This window comes from Aquila chrysaetos, chromosome 8 (genome assembly GCF_900496995.4).
Source record: "Aquila chrysaetos chrysaetos chromosome 8, bAquChr1.4, whole genome shotgun sequence".
NCBI classification, from domain to species: Eukaryota; Metazoa; Chordata; class Aves; order Accipitriformes; family Accipitridae; genus Aquila; species Aquila chrysaetos.
This window is the reverse complement of record NC_044011.1, coordinates 18,219,832-18,239,912: the sequence shown is the minus strand read 5'-3', so window position 1 is coordinate 18,239,912 and position 20,081 is coordinate 18,219,832. Positions and strand designations below refer to the sequence as shown.

General features: G+C 44.3%; 1 protein-coding gene across 8 annotated transcripts in view; it reads right to left on the bottom strand.

Annotated features, from left to right (window-relative positions):
* TMEM181 (transmembrane protein 181) overlaps nucleotides 1-19,549 on the bottom strand; it is a 35,502-nt gene extending 15,953 nt beyond the window's left edge. For 2 of the 8 annotated variants that reach the window (XM_030023521.1, XM_030023523.1), the window contains exons 1-5: nucleotides 19,335-19,549; nucleotides 6,188-6,291; nucleotides 2,372-2,427; nucleotides 976-1,066; nucleotides 260-378 (exon numbers count right to left, since the gene is read on the bottom strand). In XM_030023521.1, the coding sequence (XP_029879381.1) occupies nucleotides 260-378; nucleotides 976-1,066; nucleotides 2,372-2,427; nucleotides 6,188-6,291; nucleotides 19,335-19,465 (501 nt within the window). In that variant the 5' untranslated portion in view covers nucleotides 19,466-19,549. Of the gene's footprint in view, nucleotides 1-259; nucleotides 379-975; nucleotides 1,067-2,371; nucleotides 2,428-6,187; nucleotides 6,292-6,706; nucleotides 7,669-7,692; nucleotides 10,969-11,111; nucleotides 11,241-19,334 lie in introns of those variants that run through there. The other 6 variants (XM_030023522.2, XM_030023524.2, XM_041125591.1 and 3 more) reach the window with 5 other exon arrangements.
* Between the last annotated feature and the right edge of the window lie 532 nt (nucleotides 19,550-20,081).

Here is a 20,081-nt window from a genome sequence, read left to right as displayed (position 1 = left end):
ATAGAGCTACTCTAGCAAGAAAGAGATGTCTTTAAGTGGTAATAGACACAAGTCATAGAAGTAAACAGAAAAAGACAGACAGGTATCTGGGTCAGCATTACTAGCTAGGTTGCAATTATAAATAAAACTATACTCTAGAGTCTTTCCTGAGACATGCTTAACAGATATATTCTTCTCATTTGCAATGTAATGTAACATGCACACAAATAGATTTAAAGAAAATGTACTGCATCAGAGTTTTGTTTAAGCAGGCACATACTTGTGCACAACTGAGTAATCTCGTCCGATTGTGAACTTGATTATTAACATATGGTGTGCTTCCATCCTTCACCACCCCAAGTACTTTGACTGTCATAGTAACATTCTTTTTGAGGGATACTGTAATTAAAAGAGAAAACATTAAGCTATTGCTACATGCAGAAATGAAATCTCAAACAGAGTTCCAAATATAGTTTAAAACACATATGATACCCAAAGATTACTCAAAGTTATTCAGTTATACTTTACTGGAGTAGGGGTCCAGTCTATTAATAAAAAAAACACAAAACTTTTTATTTATATACTTAGGCAGTAAGTCACAAATGCCCTGTATTGAATCTTGACAGATTAACAACTACTAATACAGTATTTCTTACATATTTACTGGGAAGTCTTATTGAAAAATTAATATCATTACAATCTACACATCTAATTCCCCCCAGAATGAAGGAAGAGAGACACAGATTCTCTAGATACTACTGCTTTCACAGAAATAACAAACAACTTATCCCATATACCTATTGCTTCCAGTTCTCAAGATCAGTGCTGTCCATGTCTTTACTAGGGGCAGGGGGTGTACGGGGAGAAAATGTATCAGAGGAAAAACCCACCAACCATAGCCAGAAAGCAACAGGATCATGTATGTGACAGATGAACTTAAAGATAAAATATTCAGATTGCTATAGCAGTTTTCTGAGAATTAGGTAAGATTCTCACCATCGTGCTGATCCAACTCAACTACGCAGGTCAGCCACAGCTGCTGATTGTAAGTAGACAGTGGTGGCGAACTTAAATTAAATGGCTTCAGCTGTAAAAAAACCCCACAAGGTTAGCACTAGCCATTATTCTGTTACATGATGTATCTGTAGTTACAATGATGAAAGGCATGTTAATTATGTTTGTGACAGTATTTTTTGGAATAGATTTAATATGTGCTACTCTATGGACAGTATGATAAGCAGCTCAAATATAAGTCTTCTGGAGAAGTAGCTTAAAGAGCACACATATTTTGCACAGCACTGAAGTAAGGACAGGTACGACTACTTAAAGTACATAAAAGCAGCAGCAATAAAAGAAAAAAGTTCAGATATGACAAACAAAATCCTGAGACCTAGCCTGAAATTAAAAAGTCATTTCTAGCACTTTACATCAAAAGTCAGATTTGTGACCCCTCATCTGCTACACAGTTTTAAACCTGTTCAACTATGATTACGAAAACAACTATTTACCACTAGGTTTTCTAAAAATCCCACATTCATTTCAAAAGCATGGTAGATACCATTAACAGATAAAACCTACATGCAGGGAAGACTTCTCTTATATGATATAAAAATATGCTTTGAAAAAAAAAAAATTCACCTATAATACAGTACCAATCCAAACATATATAGGTGACTAATAGACCAAAAAAAGAAATGTTCCAGTGTATTTAATGAAAACTTACTTAAAAAAAAAAATCAAAACAGAACAACAAAACCTTTTTAGCACTTTGACAAAAATTACTTTAGATATTAGGTTGACAGTGAAGAGCTAGACAGAAATAAAAATGCAAGAACCGAGAACCAAACTATGAAAGCTTTCAAGAAAATGAAGGTGAAGGTTCATGTTAGGAAGCCGGATCCCATGTCTTGGTCATGTGACAGTGAACAATTAACAAGAAAAAGAAATATTCCTTCCCAGCTGATAGAAAGGAATATCACAAGAGGGATACTATTAGTTGCTACTGAGAGCACTATTTTTCAGTTTATGTTCTCAGTTTCTATTTCTGGACCCCCCTACAAGAATCCCCAACAGGAACTCTCCAGGGAATCCTATCAACACTCAAGTGTTACTTTATCAGGAATTACTGTGCAGAAACATCATAGAATTCTCTACCTTACCTGCCCACAAAAGTAAGAGACTAGAAGTTGCTGCTGGGCCACTCATGAAATAACACAGTGGTACTACAATATTGCACATTCAATTTGAAACGGGAAAGCACCATGTGACCAAGAAGTTTTCCAGGAAAAATTTAAATACTTAAAATAACTGGGGGGGAAGGAGGGGTATGTTTAATATTACTGACATCAAATAAAGCCATTCATGTAATCCAACAATATTTATTAACTCTTACCTTTAGGCTGTTATTTAAGTCAGTTCTTGCCACAGAAGTTTCAATTACATTAGGACCTACACAATATATAAGAAGGAAGAAAGAAAACAATATTGAAGTATGCGTATTACTGATAAGTAATGATGTAAATATAGGATTTCAAAAGACTGTACAAAATACCTCCCTGCAAAGCAGGTAAATATTATCCCACTTTTCAGATGTTTAAGCTGAAGAGTAAATCACTTAGACATTTCAATATCATTAATAAACTTGGCCTGAATGTTCCTTTAAGCCTCTCTGCCATAGTATTTCTAGGCATGATTAAAAAGGAAGTAAATTATAAATCAAGAACTCCATGTCAGAAACCCTGCAGCAAACCACACTATTTTTCCCAAGCTAGGCTGTATACTGCAGTCATGAAAGTACTCAGCTACAGAAAAAGCTAGCTAAGCACCAGTGGCACTGTTGTTACAGCAACCTGAAGCTCAACAAGGGCTGCAAAAACCACCTGAAAAACCAGGATATCTAATTGCACTATAAAGTTTCTATAGCCAAGCTGCTACCATCACCTGATTCACACAGCATCCATAATGCCTTGCACTCAAGGCTTGGGTACCAGGGCAAACACATCCCATCGTATTTGAGTGCATGATGCTAATGCCTTTTTATGTACGTGTAGTGTACTTGCTTGTGCAATCACAATAACAGTACTTTCTGGCTGGTGCTGGATTATCATCGTATCGGTCTGTTCAGGCCAAGATACCCACATGTTTGTTTAGGAACACTTCTCAATCCACTCAGATTGGGCCCCTCCTTCTCTACAGAAATCTGGGGCTATAATATATTGTGTACATCATCACATAAATAAACATAATTGCGTAAAAGTTCTATAAACAATTTCTCCTAAAACAGACAATCCATTCAATCAATGGAGTTTCATGTCCAATTGTAGTGGGAGATGTTTAGCTCGCTACCAGACTTTTTATGCAACCATTCCTCCAATCATTCCGGATATAGACAAACACACTTAACATGTACAATCAACTGCATCCATCTACTCACACCCTACCTCTAATTCTGTATGCAGTAAATGGGAAGCAATAAAATCATAATTGATGTTAGAAGAGACCTCCAGGGGCCATCTAGTCCACATTCTTGTTTAATTAGATCAGGTTGCCCAGGGCCATGTCCAGTCAAGTCTTGAACATCTCTAAGGACAGAGACTCCAACAACCTCCCTGGGCAACCTGTTCCAGTATTTAATCACCCTTATGGTAAGAAAAATTTCCTAATATCTAACTGGAATTTCTTGTGTTCCAGCTTGTGTCTGTTGCCTCTCACCCTATCATCATGCACCTCTGAGAAGAGTCTAGCCCCATCTTCTGTGTATCCTCTGATAAGGTTGTTGTAGACAGTGGCACAGTTTCCCCTTAGCCTTCTTAGGTATGCAAGAACACATGGTACTGGGGAGAAGAGGAATGCATGCATGTATGTACATACTCAAAAGTATGTACTCATGCGTGCATATATACCTAAGCAAAAGGACTAAACCACAAAAATGAAAGGGGAAAGTAGGGAAAGGTCTGTATCTATATACTGGGGTGTTAACAAACACAGAGGAGATATATAGCAGGTAGGGACATAGGCAGGATGTGTATTTGTGTGTATTTGGGTCACTCTAGAGGCTTTCCAGTCATGGTAAGATTTCTGTGTCCAAATGGTCTCTCCCTTATGTATTCGGCCTGGCAATTTAATGTAATTTATTAATCCTCAAAACACGCTGTTTCAGCCACAAACACCATTAAAAAAAATATGCAAGAAAAGCAGTTTTTCACAAAGACCATGGACTTCAAAGTTACTACAGAGAAACAATGGAAAAGAAGGAACTTCACAAATGAGCAACATGGGATCATTCTGTGCAAGAAGTACTTTAGGTTAGCTGTCACGACAGCTCTAAACATGCAGCATTACTTGGGCTTCTATAATCACTCTAATTATAATATTAACCATCTCACAGACTTTAAATGGAAACATGAAGAATTTCACCCATCACACTCAAAGTTTCATATTAGAATTACAGTTCAACTTCACTAAGACCCATCCACTATAAAGTCTGTTCTGCATCATTGAACTTTCCGGTTCTGAAGTACGTATAAATAGGGCAGAGTTTTGGAAGGCATTTTTGTTTTGAAAAGCATAATTCAATTTCAGTAAGAAGAGTCCCACAGCCGTGCCAGTTCCTGAAGGGGATCACAGCCAAGTCCTGGGACCCCAGAAGGGTACAGATGATCAAGTGTTGCTTACAGCAGACAAGTCCCCCAGACCAAAGGCAACCACATCATCAGATCACTCTGCACACAGACACAATGCGACACACCAACACAGCTCTCTTTCAGGCTCTGCTACTGATTAAGAATGAAATGCTCAGTTTTCTCTTCCAGGAGCACTGCTTTTTGGCCTTATGTAAAGCAACTTTCTTGCATTTCTTGCAACTGGGCAGTATAAACACACAACTACAAATATGGTTCGCTTTTTAAGCCAAATGACACACAATTGAGTAATTCCAGGTTTTTTCCTTTGTCATTAATATAAAATGCATTTTTGCAAATGTATTTATACAGTATTTTAGTGGCCAAATAATGCCCTTCAGCATCCTTAGGCAAGTCACAGGAATATGGGCGGTTAACCTTTAGTCTGGACCTTAGGCTGCTGCAATAAATCAAACAGCAGGAAAGGAGGTTTTATTTCACAGACAAATTTTATTATTTAATGCTATTATGAAGAATGTACTGCCTACAAGGCACGGATGGACACAAAAAGCCCAAACAGCTGCCTCCCATTAATCCCCACTTCTTTCCAAGGCAGGCAGGAGCAGATGAGTTCCAGGCCTGGGCAGCCCATCTCATTTTAAAGAAGTGAAGGATAGAGCAGAGGTAGAGACAACCCTACAGACAGGTCAAGAGGTGTCAAGAGTGGCACAAGAGAAAGCAGTAAAGTGGGGGGGGTGATAACGTCTTTAAATAATTCTTACATGGGGGGCAGGTTGCTTAATGAGTACAAGTCCCTCCCTTCCCCTCTCCCTGTCTGTCACTTAACTTCTGTGTTGACAAAGCTACCCTGACAGCAGAGTATTAGCTTATTAGCACTGCAGTGACAGCATGCTGACTTCTTTATCAAGTACGTTTTAGACGTGGAAAAGCTCTCTGGCATGAAATACAGAGGGCTCCCACGCTTTCCATCTGCCTAATGACACTCTGCATCTTTGTTGACCAGATTTCCACAAATCTCTCTGATCTCCAGGATAAGTATCCAGGCACTAAGTGCTTAGCCTCCCAGCCTCCCACATCATGACTCCCACAAAGGTCTTTGAAACCAGAGACCTAAGCTTACATATGTTCGACAATGGAAGTTCATATTTTTACATTACTAAAATATTTTATACTTCTGTGGCATTTATCACCCAAGCATTTAGAAGGTTTTACAAACAGTTATCAATTTCGTCACAGGAAACCAAGTATTAGCACCACCATTTCACAGATTGAAATACAAAGAAGAAAATGTAGCAGTCTGCTGAAAAATTATGTTACAGCAAAGATAGTTTTGTTTTACTTTACTGACTCTCCCCTGTAAAGCAGTTGCAAATATAAAATCTGCGTAGGTAGTACTCCTATGAAAAAATGAGATGGAAGAAACACTTCCCCCTCCCTGTCAAAAGTAATGCTTCCTCAGACATCTCAGGGGCAGTAAGCTCATTAGCATTTAAATAAAAATGTAAATACCAACAGTTTTAGACAAAGCATACAAGAATTGTAATCTTTTAAAAAGACAACATCCTTACCTGCTATTCCTATGAAGACTGTCAGACCAAAACAAACAAAGAATACTACAAAGACCAGAACAAAATGCCGTTTGGACAGTGTATATAATCGCATCGGTGCCAGCCTACAGGAAGCAAAAGAAAGCACAGATTTAGCTGTCAGTCATTATTTCTAAAGGGGGGGGGGAAATAGGCCCCATTCATTCCTCCACAAAGAAAATTAAACCAAATGCTGAGGTAACATGTAACACTAAGAAAAAAAAATTAATGCTGCTTTATAGAGCAAGGATAACTACTAGGAATTATTAGAATGTGTATGTGCACGCACATCTGTGCCCCAAAATGTCTGAATTTTGCTCATTCTTTCTATGCTAGGGTTTTCTATTGTCCTAAGACTTGAGCAAGAGAAAGCATTTTTTAGAGGGAGAAAAAGTTACATTTTTTTTGTTCATACATTAATAATTTAAACATCCAAGATAGCATGTTTGCTACAATGACAGCTTAACCCAAAGGGACTGACATCACTAACAACTCAGGTACCTGCACAGGATCTTGATGAGTTTTCTACACCCTATATATACACTTCATCCCTGCAGGATCGCCCCTAACAAGGAGTAAGGCAGAACTCCAGATCTGCTAGATGTGCATGCTCAGGCTCTGCATTCTTGTCTGAGCTCCACCAAAGCTTAGGAAAAAGAAACCTGAACTTAAGTTTATTATTAGACACTTAAATACAAATACACATAAAAGCAATGACATCTCTTCCACAACTGTTTGGTGGTTATCATTAGGTTAAAGACAAAATAGAGGGGGAAAAAGTATTGAAAGGACAAACTGTATTCTCTTGGAACAGGTAACTTCCAGTTCAGTTAGCTTAAGGGAAATATGATCAAAGAATTAATCCTACATAATGTATCCCTCCTCTATCTTCCTTTCTGGTAAATGCATAGTTCAACAAAAGGAGCAATCCACCATGTCTCAAAATACAGCCAACATGTCGTTTTGAGTTATGCCAGAACTGAGCCACCATATAGCTGATTTTCTACTGCTGTTCCAGTAGGTATGATCATAGAAAGGTGTACAGTTTATATGGGAGAGCTGTAGAATTGGGAGGGGGGTGGTGGGGTGGTGTTATTTTCCGATGAAGTTGCATGAGCACCATCACGGAAAGAAATGAAAGCATAAGACTTTAATGACAGTGCTCCCTTTCAGCTTGGAATAAAACTTCTTTTCACCAGCTGAATGGTGCTCTTACTGGTTCACTACTCTAATGAAGAAATCCTGAAAAAGTGGTAGAATCCTTTCCATAAGCCCAGCCTGAATTCGGGGACCAGGTACCCCATGCCTGCATGCCTGGCAGCCCTTAAAAGCAAGGCAAACAATTCACTTTAAACCAGTAAAAGGATTTAAGAATAACCTCTATTTTCTTTAAGAATCACTGCATTCTCTCCAAATGACACTACAAAAATAATTACATTATTCCTTTACTGTAGAGTTTGAAACATCCAAATCTTAATTTAACTCACAAAGGAGGTGGGGAAGGGAGGAAAACCCCACAGAAGTAATGGGAACTGCAAGCAAGTAACTGTAAATGTTACAAGTTTGCACAAACTGGCTGTCCAGGACTCCGGGCACAGCACCTGCAAACACACCATTATGTGGAGCAAAAACCCCACACCAGTCAAAGAAGTCAGAATAGCAAGCAGATTGTACAGCCAAAAAAGGTAAATTGTACATGAAATTATCACAATCATAAACAGGAACAGATCAGACCTCTGTCACAGAGATCGTCTCACAGACAAATATGATTTTAAGTTGACTTTGAAAAATGCCAGTTAATAGAGGCATTTCAAACCAGAACTTGTGTGCACAACTTTTGCAGGGATATAATGACAGTATTTTCCTTAAATCAATGTCTTAACACCTCAGCCTTCATGCACTTAAACCACTTTAAAGCTATTACATCTGTACCAGTACTAAAACAACTAACTAAGGTACATTTTCCTGTCTGTTCCAAGGGCTCCTTCAGTTCCACAGATGACCTGGTATTCCTTGTCTGCCTAAGTATGAGATATTATCTTGAGAAACTAAAATACTAATCTTAACAAGAAAATCCTTGATATATAAAAATCGTACATAAATTGCTGATATGCCTAAATTAACTATAAGGGTTCAAGTGGATACCAAGCACACACTGAGGATCACTCAGTACGCAGAAACTAGGTCTGGATGGGAAAGTTCATGGGTCAAGAATAGCTGACGACTGGAAGAGTATCATATACATGCAGGAAAGTATCACATATGCTCATGCTGTTCTTAACAGCTTACATCTGGGCATCCACTTAACAGCTGCAGTCTGATGCAGGATACTTCTGACTTGCTATGCATATCCTTTGTTCTTTTGATAAGCCTCCTAATTTCCAAGTTTTTGCAGACTTTCAAAATGCATAACGTGAACACGAACAGCAGCTTCATCTCCACAGTCCTTACAGGAAAGTCACCAGAGTTCACCACCCAGCCAACACTGACAGGGTTACAGCTATTGGCAATTAACCACCTTGGTTCACTCATATGCCAGAGCACAGATGCGCTTGCAAGCTTTTGAAGAAACATGTTCCAGACATTGGCTCATTCTTTATTCCAACTCCTCTCCAGGTGGTGCAACACCCAGTAGTCAAAATGGGTAGGTGTACACCTACCTAAGCACAGTCACGCTGGCACTTAACAAAGAGAGGAGACCAGAGAGAGTAGGGGCACACTCTGTGTTTTCCCTTCTTCTTTTATACTGGTACTCCTGAAGTCTCATTTAAGCCACTGACTGTATGTGCTACTTTACAGGTCAGTAAGGCAAAGTGGACACTTTTTGTAAGAGCAAACGTAAGAAGTTGGCCAAATCTTAACTACATTTATCATGACAGCAAACAGCAATTTATAGCATTCCAGTCGGACGATGTATTCTTCATTGCCCCTCGCTGCAATAACAGAATTTCCTTGTATGCTTTAAGAGTCTCATTTCAGCCTATCACCAGCTCACGTACAAAGCAGATAAAATGATCTTCCTGTATGTTCGTTGTTCAACATCTGCCTTTTGGAAAGAGACTATATAAAATTTAGGAATATAAAAGTTGGTGCAAGTTGATGATCCCCCACTAACAGCTTCTTTCTTACATCTGAAAGGCCTAATAAAGAATAAATGTTTGAAAGGCATTTATGGGAAAAGCAAAAAGGGACGGTCACTCTGGAAGCACCTGTTCAAATGAATAAAGAACTGTGCTTTGCTTTACCAGTGGAAGATGCTCTAATCAGCCTAGCCAAGGCAGTCCAAAGCTCAAGACTAGCCATCCAAGTGTCTGCAGATTTTTCAGGCAGCTTTTACCACCTGTACTGAGTTTCATCCCAACTCAGACAGAAACTAAAGATTTTATAATTAAATTGGATATGTCTGAAACTAATTGCAAAGGAGCAGAAAGCACTGAGATAAAAACAGAGAAATATTATACTTAGACATCTCAAATAGTAGTCAGTAAAAACTAAACTGCACTAACGCAATCTGTGATAGAGTGAACTATGGAAACGCACACCCATAACAACTGCAATCTTTCAGTAGCCATTCGTATGTGAGATCTAAAGGTAGGTTAACTCTTGCTCTTTGAGTAAAGTTTTGGCTCAAATGGTTAAGCACAATGTTTCTCAGGCTATTCCTCATCTTCAAATCACTTCTCATGGCTGCACAACACAGTCTTTGCTAAAGACCATCATGAAAAAAAAAGAGCCTTTTATACAATAATTTTCACTTAAGAATCTCATTTCACAGATGGGAAGGCTGTGACAAAACTGGGATTAAGCAGCAGGTAGCACAGAGTTGATATTAAAATCAGAAATAACTCACTTTTATGCATAGCAGTTTTTCTGACATACTGGCCTCAATGTCTCTGCCTCCAACTGCTCTTTTCTATTTTAGGCTCACTCTCAAACAAAACCATCAAACCCACTTTGATTTAAATTATTATACATGCTACCTACATTCATAGTACTGGGTCTATCTGTACACACGGCACTATCTCACAGTTTAAAGACATTGCTTGCTTTGGTGTCCCTCAGAAGACCTTGAACTTCTTCTTGTAGACGTATGCCACAATGGTCAATAGCTAATGAGGCAGCACATGAATACATAAAAAGATGCATACAACTAATATTAACAGAACTACGTAGTACTGTTATATGACAACTGACAGCTAACCATGACTATGCTAAACAGATCACGGGCGGGGGGTGGGTTTGGCTTTAAGTGTCTTGCTCGTTGTATTCATTGAAGCCTGAATAATTAGTCACGACTATGGCTCTGTCCATGCGAAGACACACCCGGGAAAACAAGTTTTTCTTTTTCCTTAACAGGCACCATGTGAGAGTATGGGTTACGGAATACAGGGGGGTTTATTCACCACAGAGGAGCAAAACCGGCAGCGTTCCTCTAAAGGAGCGGGTGGTCACTCTCAGGTTTCGGACTGGCGAGCCGTAGCCTCAGGAACAGTAATTTACCCCTCGGTGCTCTTATTTCCTTAATGAGATTAATTAACGTGTATAAACTGAATGACAGGGTTCAGGTCTTTACAGGGGAAAAGCTTCAATCACCGCACCCGGCCAGAGGAAGGCATTTCTTCTCCCCGGTCCCGGTAGCCTCGGGTCGGTGCGTGCCCCCCGAGACCGAGCGGACCGCTCCCCGCCGCCAGGCTCCCCGCCGGCCGTTGAACGGCCGGTCCCGCCGCCGGCGCCCGAGCCCGAGGGCAGACCCGCGAGCCGCCGCCCCCCTCCCCGCGCCCCGCCCGGCACGCGCGAGGGTCCCCGCCGCGGCCTCGCACCCCGCTCGCCCGCCCGCTCGCTCGCTCGCCCCCGGCGCGCGCCAGCGAGCGGCGACCACCCCGCTCCTCCCCCGCCCACCACTCACGGCTCCATCCCGGCGCCGCATGCGCGGTGGAGGCACCTCCTCCCCCCCCCCCCCCGCCCTCGCCCGGGATCTGCCACCGCTGCCGTGGCACAATCGCGAGCGGTGCCTCGCGGCGGCTTCCGCATGCGTCACCCGGCCGCCACTGCTCCTCAGCCGCGGGGCCGAAGGGCGACCCTGCTGGCGAGGGGCGGCGGCGCTACGGCGAGCCGGCGGGGACACGGGCCTGCGCTCTGCGGGTCGCTCCCGGGCGCGGCGGCCGTGCTGGGGGCGCGGGCAGCGGCTGGCGGCCCTGGCTTTGAGCAAGTCGCGGAGGTCGAGGCCCGGCCTGCCGCCCGAGGGGCGGGCCGCCGTCTCCCGCGCCGCAAGCCGCAACCGCCGCTTTTCCACAGCCGCCGGGAGCCGCCGGGGCGGCCAACGGGCGCGGTCACGGGCCGCCAGCCCGCCCGGGCCGCCCCTGACAGCCGCCCGGGGCCGCGGGACGGAGAGACAGCCTGCGCGGGAGGGCCGCCCAGTTCGGGCGCCGAGCTTCGCCGCTTTGAACCGCCACCTCAGCTGTGGTGAGCGGGCCTTGAGCGCGAGGGTACGGCTTGTCCCGCCCTGCCCAGCGCCGGGGGGTCCAAAATACATCCTGCCGTTGGGGTGACAGCGGTGTTTTCCACATTTCCAGCGCCCCTTTTCAGCTCGTATGGCAGTAGCAGCAGCCACGTTCATCAGAGGAAAAGTCAACCTTATAAGCAGAAGACACATAGGACAGAGAGGCGGTTCTGAATCCGGTTTAAATCTATCCATTTCAGGCGTGAGGACTGACGTGCATGTTCGCCATGGAGAAGTCCCTTGTTTAGTGCCCGTTAGAGATGGCCTCCTGGTTTACAAACGATTTTTTTCCCAGCCTGATCGAACGGTGGTGGCTTTTTCAGTGGAATGAAAATGCCATCGCTGCAGTCACCTGCATGCAGCTTTGTGGTGGTCAAGAGATGTGGTTAACGTATCGTGTTCACAGAGAATTCAGTCAGCTCACAAGCGCTGGAAATTAAATCCTAGGAGTAAGCTACTACTTTAAACACACTACTTAATAAAAATCTCCACATCGCACCTAAGTGTTTTACTCTTGCACAAAGGTTGAGATAAAGTTGGGTTTTGTTCTGCTTTCCTACTAAATGTCCCAGGACTGGGCAACAAAGATGATTGTCAACCAATCCATTGGGTAGCAATGATGAAAACTAGGCAGTTTTAGGGATTTTGCTAAGTTACATTCTGTATTCATTTTTGATCGATAGCTCTAATTAATGTTTGCTTATAGAAAGCCAGCACTGCAGTTACTTAAACATGTGGGGATAGTCTAGGATAGACTGGTGTCTAGTCTAGGATAAAATTGAGAGTAATTTCCTGGCTTCAGTGTTTGTCATATACATAAAGTAGAGCCATCTCGGGATGACCCCAGAAATGTTTAGCTACATCCAGTCAACATATAATTTAAAAATAATTTTAAAATTATCTCTTCAACAATCAAATACTTCCATTAAAAGCTTAGTTAGATGGTAAGATGGTTTTATTGCAATTACTTTTTAAAGGTACTTAACATTAATAATATTATTCATCTCATTCACTTGCCCTACAGGTAATTCATGTCATTACTGGTGACCTGTGGGACCCAGTATGCCTCTTGTGTAACACCGCTAAACCCAAAAGAAACATGCTGGGAATTAATTCAGTCATCGATACTGGTATTTATCCCATCAGTTAGATCTGTGGTTTACAGCACTGATGATTATTTAGTAATCTCATAAAAAGGCTGTCTTGAGCAATACATAATACCAAGTGATGAAGGAAAGGCATTTATAAATTTTAAATCAATGAGAATCGCTACTTTAGGGCAGAAAATAAAGCTTTGAGTAATCAGGACAACCTAACAAACTGTATCTGCTCAGAACAAGATAGCACTACTGAGCCACAGTTTGAAGTCACTAGGTCACGGGTGCCTATGGCATGTGTTGTGTAGCTTTCAGCACACTTCAGGTTTCTCCAACAAGTTCTCCCTGGCCAGAAAATGATGGAATGGTGCTTACAGCATCTGTGACCATTTCCAGTGTTCTGGGAAGCGCAGTTGCAGAGTTACGACTGCTGCCATTTATGTGTGCACATCTGAGCTGTTTGGGTGACTGCTCCAATCCCTCTGGCACTCGGGTGTCTCACTAACATGAATTAATTTATTCTCCTCAAAACAAAAATACATTCTTCTCATTGAACAGGTAGGAAACTGAAGCACAGAGAGACTGAGCCTTGCCAAAAGTCACGTGGAGAACAGCAGGTGTGGCAGAGCTTGAAATCCAGCTCACTTCAATTGGCCATGGGACCACACTTCTTTTTGCCATCTACCAACTTTCAAAGGGCTGTGAATACATTGTAAACACATATGTTGCACCCTGTAAGTTTTGTGAAAATAATGGCATTGAGTTTACAAACTAAACACTTGGAGGGAAGGCACTGCGAAACCCCTTTCCCTCCACAAACACGGAGTCAGTCAGAGTCTCACCCTACTTTGCTCCTTGCGAGAAAGTCCCTCACTCACTCAGTGCCTTGTCTGACCTGCTCTGGGGTGAAATAGTGCAAGAAGCTACTGTCTGCCACATCTGTTGCAGAAACTGGATGTTGTATGGTGAATGAGGCTTGCAAGAAGAGACAGGCTGATCTATGAATAAGCAGGCTGAATGCTAGCTCAGCCGGGATTCTACTTACACTAACCACCTTAACACTAATGCTATACTTTCATGACCAGTTTATACCTTCATGGCTCATACCTAACAGCTTTAGTGACAAAAGGTGAAATCCAGCCTCTCTGTAGCTCTTTGATTTTTGCCAGCACAAATGTTTGTGCAGTAGAGTGATGAATCAAATAATGGAAATTATCTGAGTTAAAAGTCACTCAGAAAAAAAAAAAAATGGTGTTCTGCTGGATCGGTTGCTTGGTCACTGTGCAGTTATAGGAATATTTGTGGTTAGACGAGAAAGAGAGCAGAAATGTGTGAGGAGGGAAAGGAAAGCCAGGATGGCTTCTTCCAGCCACAGAGCCAGCTTATGGCAGCTTAAAGCAACCATGAAGCTACAGCCTTAACTCTCCTCCTCCTCCTGCTGTTTCAGGCCTTCTAGCCCTAGCTGTGTACTTCACACTGGGGTCATTCGGGTTCTTCTCCCAGTTGCCAGGACCACTGAAGATCCTGCCTGGGTCTAGGCTGGAAGCAGCATGAACCTTCAGTCAGTTTGACTGCAGTCCTCCAGCAAGGTCTTGCTGACCCCTTGGCTTCTCACAGACTTGCACTTTGAGCAATTGGGAAGGATTTTAAGAAGGTGGGAAGAAGTCTATCATTATCACAACAGCCCTCTCTGGCAAACTTCAAGTTTCTTCTCTGAAGCATGCAGGCACTAGTTTCTCTAAGGAAAAACAAAGAGCTTCTATTTATTGCTGAGTCAAATGATGTGCTATTCTCTGGTCTTTTTGCCAAAGGAGCAGAACCACTGTGAATGAACTTCTCCCACACGGTTCGGAGATTAGCTATGTTTTAATGAACTGGAAACACTAATAGGAGATGCTGAGGAATTAAGAATATTGGTATCATCTATAATTACCTCTTCTGTTACCTGTATAAGCAACATCAAACATTAGTTAAAGCTGCAAGTTAAATAATACGTTTCATGATGTCCTATACATAGTCTTTTCTTTTTGATGTACAAAATGTCATATTATTGTATGATAGGAGTTTAAAATTTATCCCTTATTTAAAGCAGGGCCAATTGTAGGTAATTTATCTTAATCTCTGGGTATTATTACTAAATTCAGCATCAACACTGCGCTTCCTTGTATAAGCTGATTGGCCAGTGGGGTATGTTCATTAACCAAGAAATTGATTTTTCAAAAATACCAAGTTGTTACTTATAGTTATGCAATTCTGATGTCAGACCACAATCTGGGCACCCTCCTGCTCTGTCCTCTCTGTCGTGTAGGCACTTTAATTGCTTGGTTTCCTATCAAAATGTTTTCAGCATGCTGAACTCTTCGATGTTAGCTAGGGGATAGAGTTATGAAACTCCCAGTGAAATAACTGTCAGCTGATTGGGAGGCCTGGTGTCTTCTGGTGAGCTTTGTATATCTTACTGGCAACATGTCCAAAAGATAAAAATGTAGATGTTTTAGTAACATTGGTACTAAGCTCTTTCTGTACCAATAGTTTGCTTAAAATTGCCTAGTGCAGTGGAGGGAGCCATCAGCTGTCAGCCCTCTGTCAGCTCTTCCTGCCCTGCCATCCCGTCCAGGAGACACACTAGGGCAGGAAGGAACATATTGGAGTGAGAGGGAGAGACACCATGCAACAAACTGTTCATTCAAGTGGCTTGTTTGGAGCAATTTTTCAGGGGTATAAATTAGACCAGTCCTGAAGTTGCCATAATAAACCTGATCCACTTTGTGGCAGTCCCCAGGACTGATGGGAGAGTGTAACACTTTTCCCTTCTTCTACCTTGTCCAAGCTTATCTACTACACCAAGCACCTCCTGGTGTACCACAGACTAATCTCAGGTGTACTAAGTCCAGACCAACCTTGTATTGGAGTTACCAATGAGGTTATTTAATATCACACCCATTAGACTGTAAAGACACAGTCTCTTTTACAAGCATACTACAAAGTCCCATGTCTTCCTAAGGGAACTACTAGCCTAGGACAGATGGCATTAATCAGTATGCTGAGCCATGGTTAACCCCGCTCTCTCCATCTCACCCAGATGGCTGGGTAAACTAGCACTTGCTCGTGGGGAAATACACCAGGAGGCACAATGTAGAGATTATTCTGGGCTGTTGGGCAGAACAAACTCACTAACATGGACACCCCTTCATCTCTGTAGTGTGGATGAGTGTCCTGGGGCTCTGCGGAGTGAGGATGGTGTAGCTTGAGGTGGCTGAGGAGCCTGCCACCCTTAGTTGTCACCCTTGCCCAAAGAACAGGCTGCTCACAGGCAGCTGCTGCACCGCATGTTCAAGAGCACAGTGCTTTAAAGGAAACCATCACCAAAAGATGTCACTAAACTGGGACAGCCTCAGAGCTGAATCAGAAATGACTCAGCCATCTGTGCAGCGAGAGCACAGTTACTTGGGATTACAGCTTCATCAGCCATCTCTGAGCTAGGTCATTCCCTCACACTGAATCCCCTGTCACTGAGAATGAGCACATACCAGCACAGCGTACAGCGAGCACTCCTGAGTCAAGAAAAGCTATTTCCCTGCCAGTCACAAAGGGGACTGCTCGGTGTTTTTCCATTTCTGTATCAGCTCTGCTCCAAAGCTTTCCAGTTTTGAGTTTTCCTGTAGGCACTCAGAGAAGGATGTCCTTACAGAAATCAGGAGTGATGCTGCAGCAGCCAATTTTCATTTTTTTTTCTAGAAAATCTTGATTACTAGTAAACTCATGCCCCCACCCCCGCCATCTCCTTCCCTACCACTTAATGAACTAAACCGCTCCATTTCTGAAGAGGCAATGGAAACCACCAGCTGATGGCTCAATGGGTTTGCTCAACCATCGGGAGGGGAGAGTTAAGGCTGGCAGTGGTTGATAGCCTCACATTTGTGAATACAGTGCATGAGAGGGGAAAAAAACGTGCTTTTATATGGTTTTACCATCTCTTCATTTTGTTAGTCTGGTATATTATTTGCTTTTAGTAACCTGATTAGCTTAGAGAACCTCCTTTGCTTGAAGTAAAGACAAGCCACACAGCATTTCCTTGGTCAAATTTCCAAAATTCCTTCTGCCGTCAGAGCAGTAAATATCTCCAGTACATCCCTGAGCGTGCTCATTTATAACCTGACCAAATGTACTGAATAAAATGGAGAGAGAGAAGAGGATGAAATGTCTAACTCTGCTTCCCATAAGTGAGAGTTGGCTGTAAGAAGAATGCATGGTAGCATCAAGAAACCTTCTTCCCTACCAGGAATCTAAAAAGCAGGTGGCATTGCTACATCCATCCATAACACTGAAGGGAAACACTCACCAGAACAGCAGGTATGCAGTAACAGTAAACTTATTTTACGCCAGGTCACTTCGGTTAAGATCTTGGGAATGCAGAGAAGTACTAGCATGACTTCTAAGTCATGAAATGTTATTTCCTTGCCAAGAGCCCAATATTACTCCATTTCATTCTAGACGACCTGCAGCTGATACCTCTTGGGGATACTCTCATTGAAGAAAAGGCAATCTGGCACTAACTTTACAAGCTTATTTGATTCGGTGGAGTAGCATCTTCTCTTTTCAAGACAGAAAGTCCCTCCATACACACTTTAAGTCATAAAAGTAAGTTAATAACAATTTACCTTGGAGAGCTCAGTTTCTTCTGGAGACAAAGCTGAACATATGCATCTCCCGGGACCTCTTACTTGTTAATTCAAAGCTTATGTCTCCCCTTTTTCTTGCCAATATTCACTATTGCACTGCCAGATGCACACAGGTGCATTTCTATCACTCCTTATCACCTCCCATGGCTTCTCACACCATGCTCAAGTATAAGGAGCCACTGTTTTGACAGGAAGGACCGTGGTTATGTTAAACTCTGCCAAGCTGCCAGGCAGTGTTTCCAAACTCTTGACTCTCTGTAGTCTTCGCTGTTGTGAGCAATGAGACAAATTCAAACTAATGGACCTCCTGTCTCTTCACTGGGAAAAAACAGACACAGCGTACTGAAGTCAAATGATCTCAGCAGAAGAACTGGGGCACTGTGCACAGACAGAAGTATTTATGCTCAAACTCATAGTAAAATAGAGCTGGAAGAGACCTCACAAGGTACCTAATCTTTCCTTCTGTCTCAAGAGAGCATCTGCCAGATGTATGTCTTTCTTGGCATGCAATTGTCAAAAGTTTTTAAAGACCTGCAATGATGGAGATGCTACAGTCTCCCTGGATAATTCTTTCTATAGTGTTTTACCATCCTTCCTGTTCAGAAGTTTTTTTCTTAATGTCCAATATGAACTTTTATTCCTTCAATGAGTATTAGTCCGTAATCTTTTGTCCAAGGTGAACATGAAGTTTTTCTTTACAGAAATTCCTATTCCTCCAACTTGGATGTTTCTTCTTTTGGGGGAGCAACCCCAAATTTTCCTCACAGTTATGTTTTCTAGGCCTTTGATTATCCATATCTCTGTCTTTATGCTCTCTTCCACTGGTAGGCCCTTGAAGTGTGGTGCCCAGAACAGCTCCAGCTAAGGTCTGGAGTGGTGACAAAAAGTAGATGGTGTAATTCTCACATCTTACGAACCATACTTCTGCTGTACACCCCAAATTACTTTACCTTTTTCACATGTAAAAGACAATGTCATTGTTGAAAGAGGTTATTTTATAAAGCATTATAATTCCCATGCCCTTCTTTACCATAAATGTTATATACCTGTTTGTTCCCCAAACTGTATTTGTGTGGCTGAATAGCATTCATTCTCTGTGTAGTTCCCGGCATTTGTTTCTTCTGACTTTCGTTCTATTTTTTCAGACCCTTCCTCCGACCCAAAAATCCTTTCAGTGTATAGCCCAGCCCTCCAACACCTTTGGAGTCCTTCCTAGCCTTGTGTGATCTCAAAACGTTACTGCTCTCCAGCCACCACTGGTCATTCATGGAAACAGAAGACGGGGCCAGGCGCAGAAGAGACGTGGGTGTAGCCGACTCAGTGCCTCTGTCCCTTTTGACCTCAGCCTTTGCCAACCGCTCTGATTTCCTAGCCAGTTTGGTAGCTATTCCAGGGTTGTTTCACGTTCCCCCAGCTTGCTACGGCAGCGGCAGAGGCGTAGCGTAGAGGAATGCAAATGGCAATTGCTTTCGCCACCCACGTCAGGATATTAATACGTGAGGGCAGGAGCACAGGTGTTGGACCACGTCCCCCCCGGCCCGAGCAGAGAGCCCCGTCCGCCGCGCCCCGCTGCTGCAGGCCCGGGGCTGCGGGGCCCGGCCGGCCGCCTGGGGACCCGGCCCGGGTGCGCGGCCGGGGGTCGTGGCGTGAAGCCCGGCCCCAGATCTCCTTGTGCCGCTCCCCGCCACCCCCCGCCCCCGGCCCCTGGCCCCGTGAGGCCGGCCCCCTCCCCTCCGGAGCCCCGGCCGAGCGCCGCGGGGGCCGCCCCGGAGGACGCCGGGCGCAGCCCCGGCGGGCGGGCAGGGCCCCGGGCCCCGGGCCCCGGGGAGGAGCCGCGCCCGCGCCAGTACCGGTAGTAACGGTCATCCTTGTAGGGGGTGAGGTCCTCCTTGATCTCCCGGTAGGTCTCCCGCACCCGCCTGCAGAAGCGCTTGACCTCGCCGCACAGCGGGCTCCCGAAGGCGGCGAAATCCGCCTCCATGCCGCCCCGCGCCGCCTCAGGCCCCGCGCTCCGCCATGGCTCCCCGCCAGAGCCCGCCCGGCGCTGCGCGGCCGCGGGGCGGGGGCGGCGCAGGAGCCGCGGCGGCGGCGGCGGCGGCGGCGGCGGCGGCGGCGGCGGCAGGGGCGGGCCCCGGGCGCACGGCCCGCGCCCGCGGGGGCGGCGGGAGCCGCTTCAGCACCACGGAGAGGGGCTGCCGGTGCCCGCCGCCGCGGCCCCGGGGACGAGAAGGGAGGCCGCCGCCCCCGCCCCGCCGGCGCTCGCTCCTGCGGGAAAGGATGCCGGGCAGGTGTGGGCCGCGGGAGCAGGCGGGAGCGCCGGGGACTCTGGCTGCCGTGCCGAAAGCCTCTCAGCGCCCCCCGCCCCGGCAGCTGATGCCGGGCAGCCGGGTCTCCCCCGGGCCAGTCTCCCGCCCTCTCCCCTCCGGCCCGCAGCTCCCCGGGGAAGTAAGCAAAGACCTCGCGTTACCTCTGCCGAAAACATCCCGGGTTTCGTTTGTTTGTTTTTAAATAAAACTGGTTTGTTCTTAAAAGCACACCAGCTAGATTTAAAATTAACGTCCTGCTTTTTACTGTCTCTTTTACCCAACCTAAAGGAG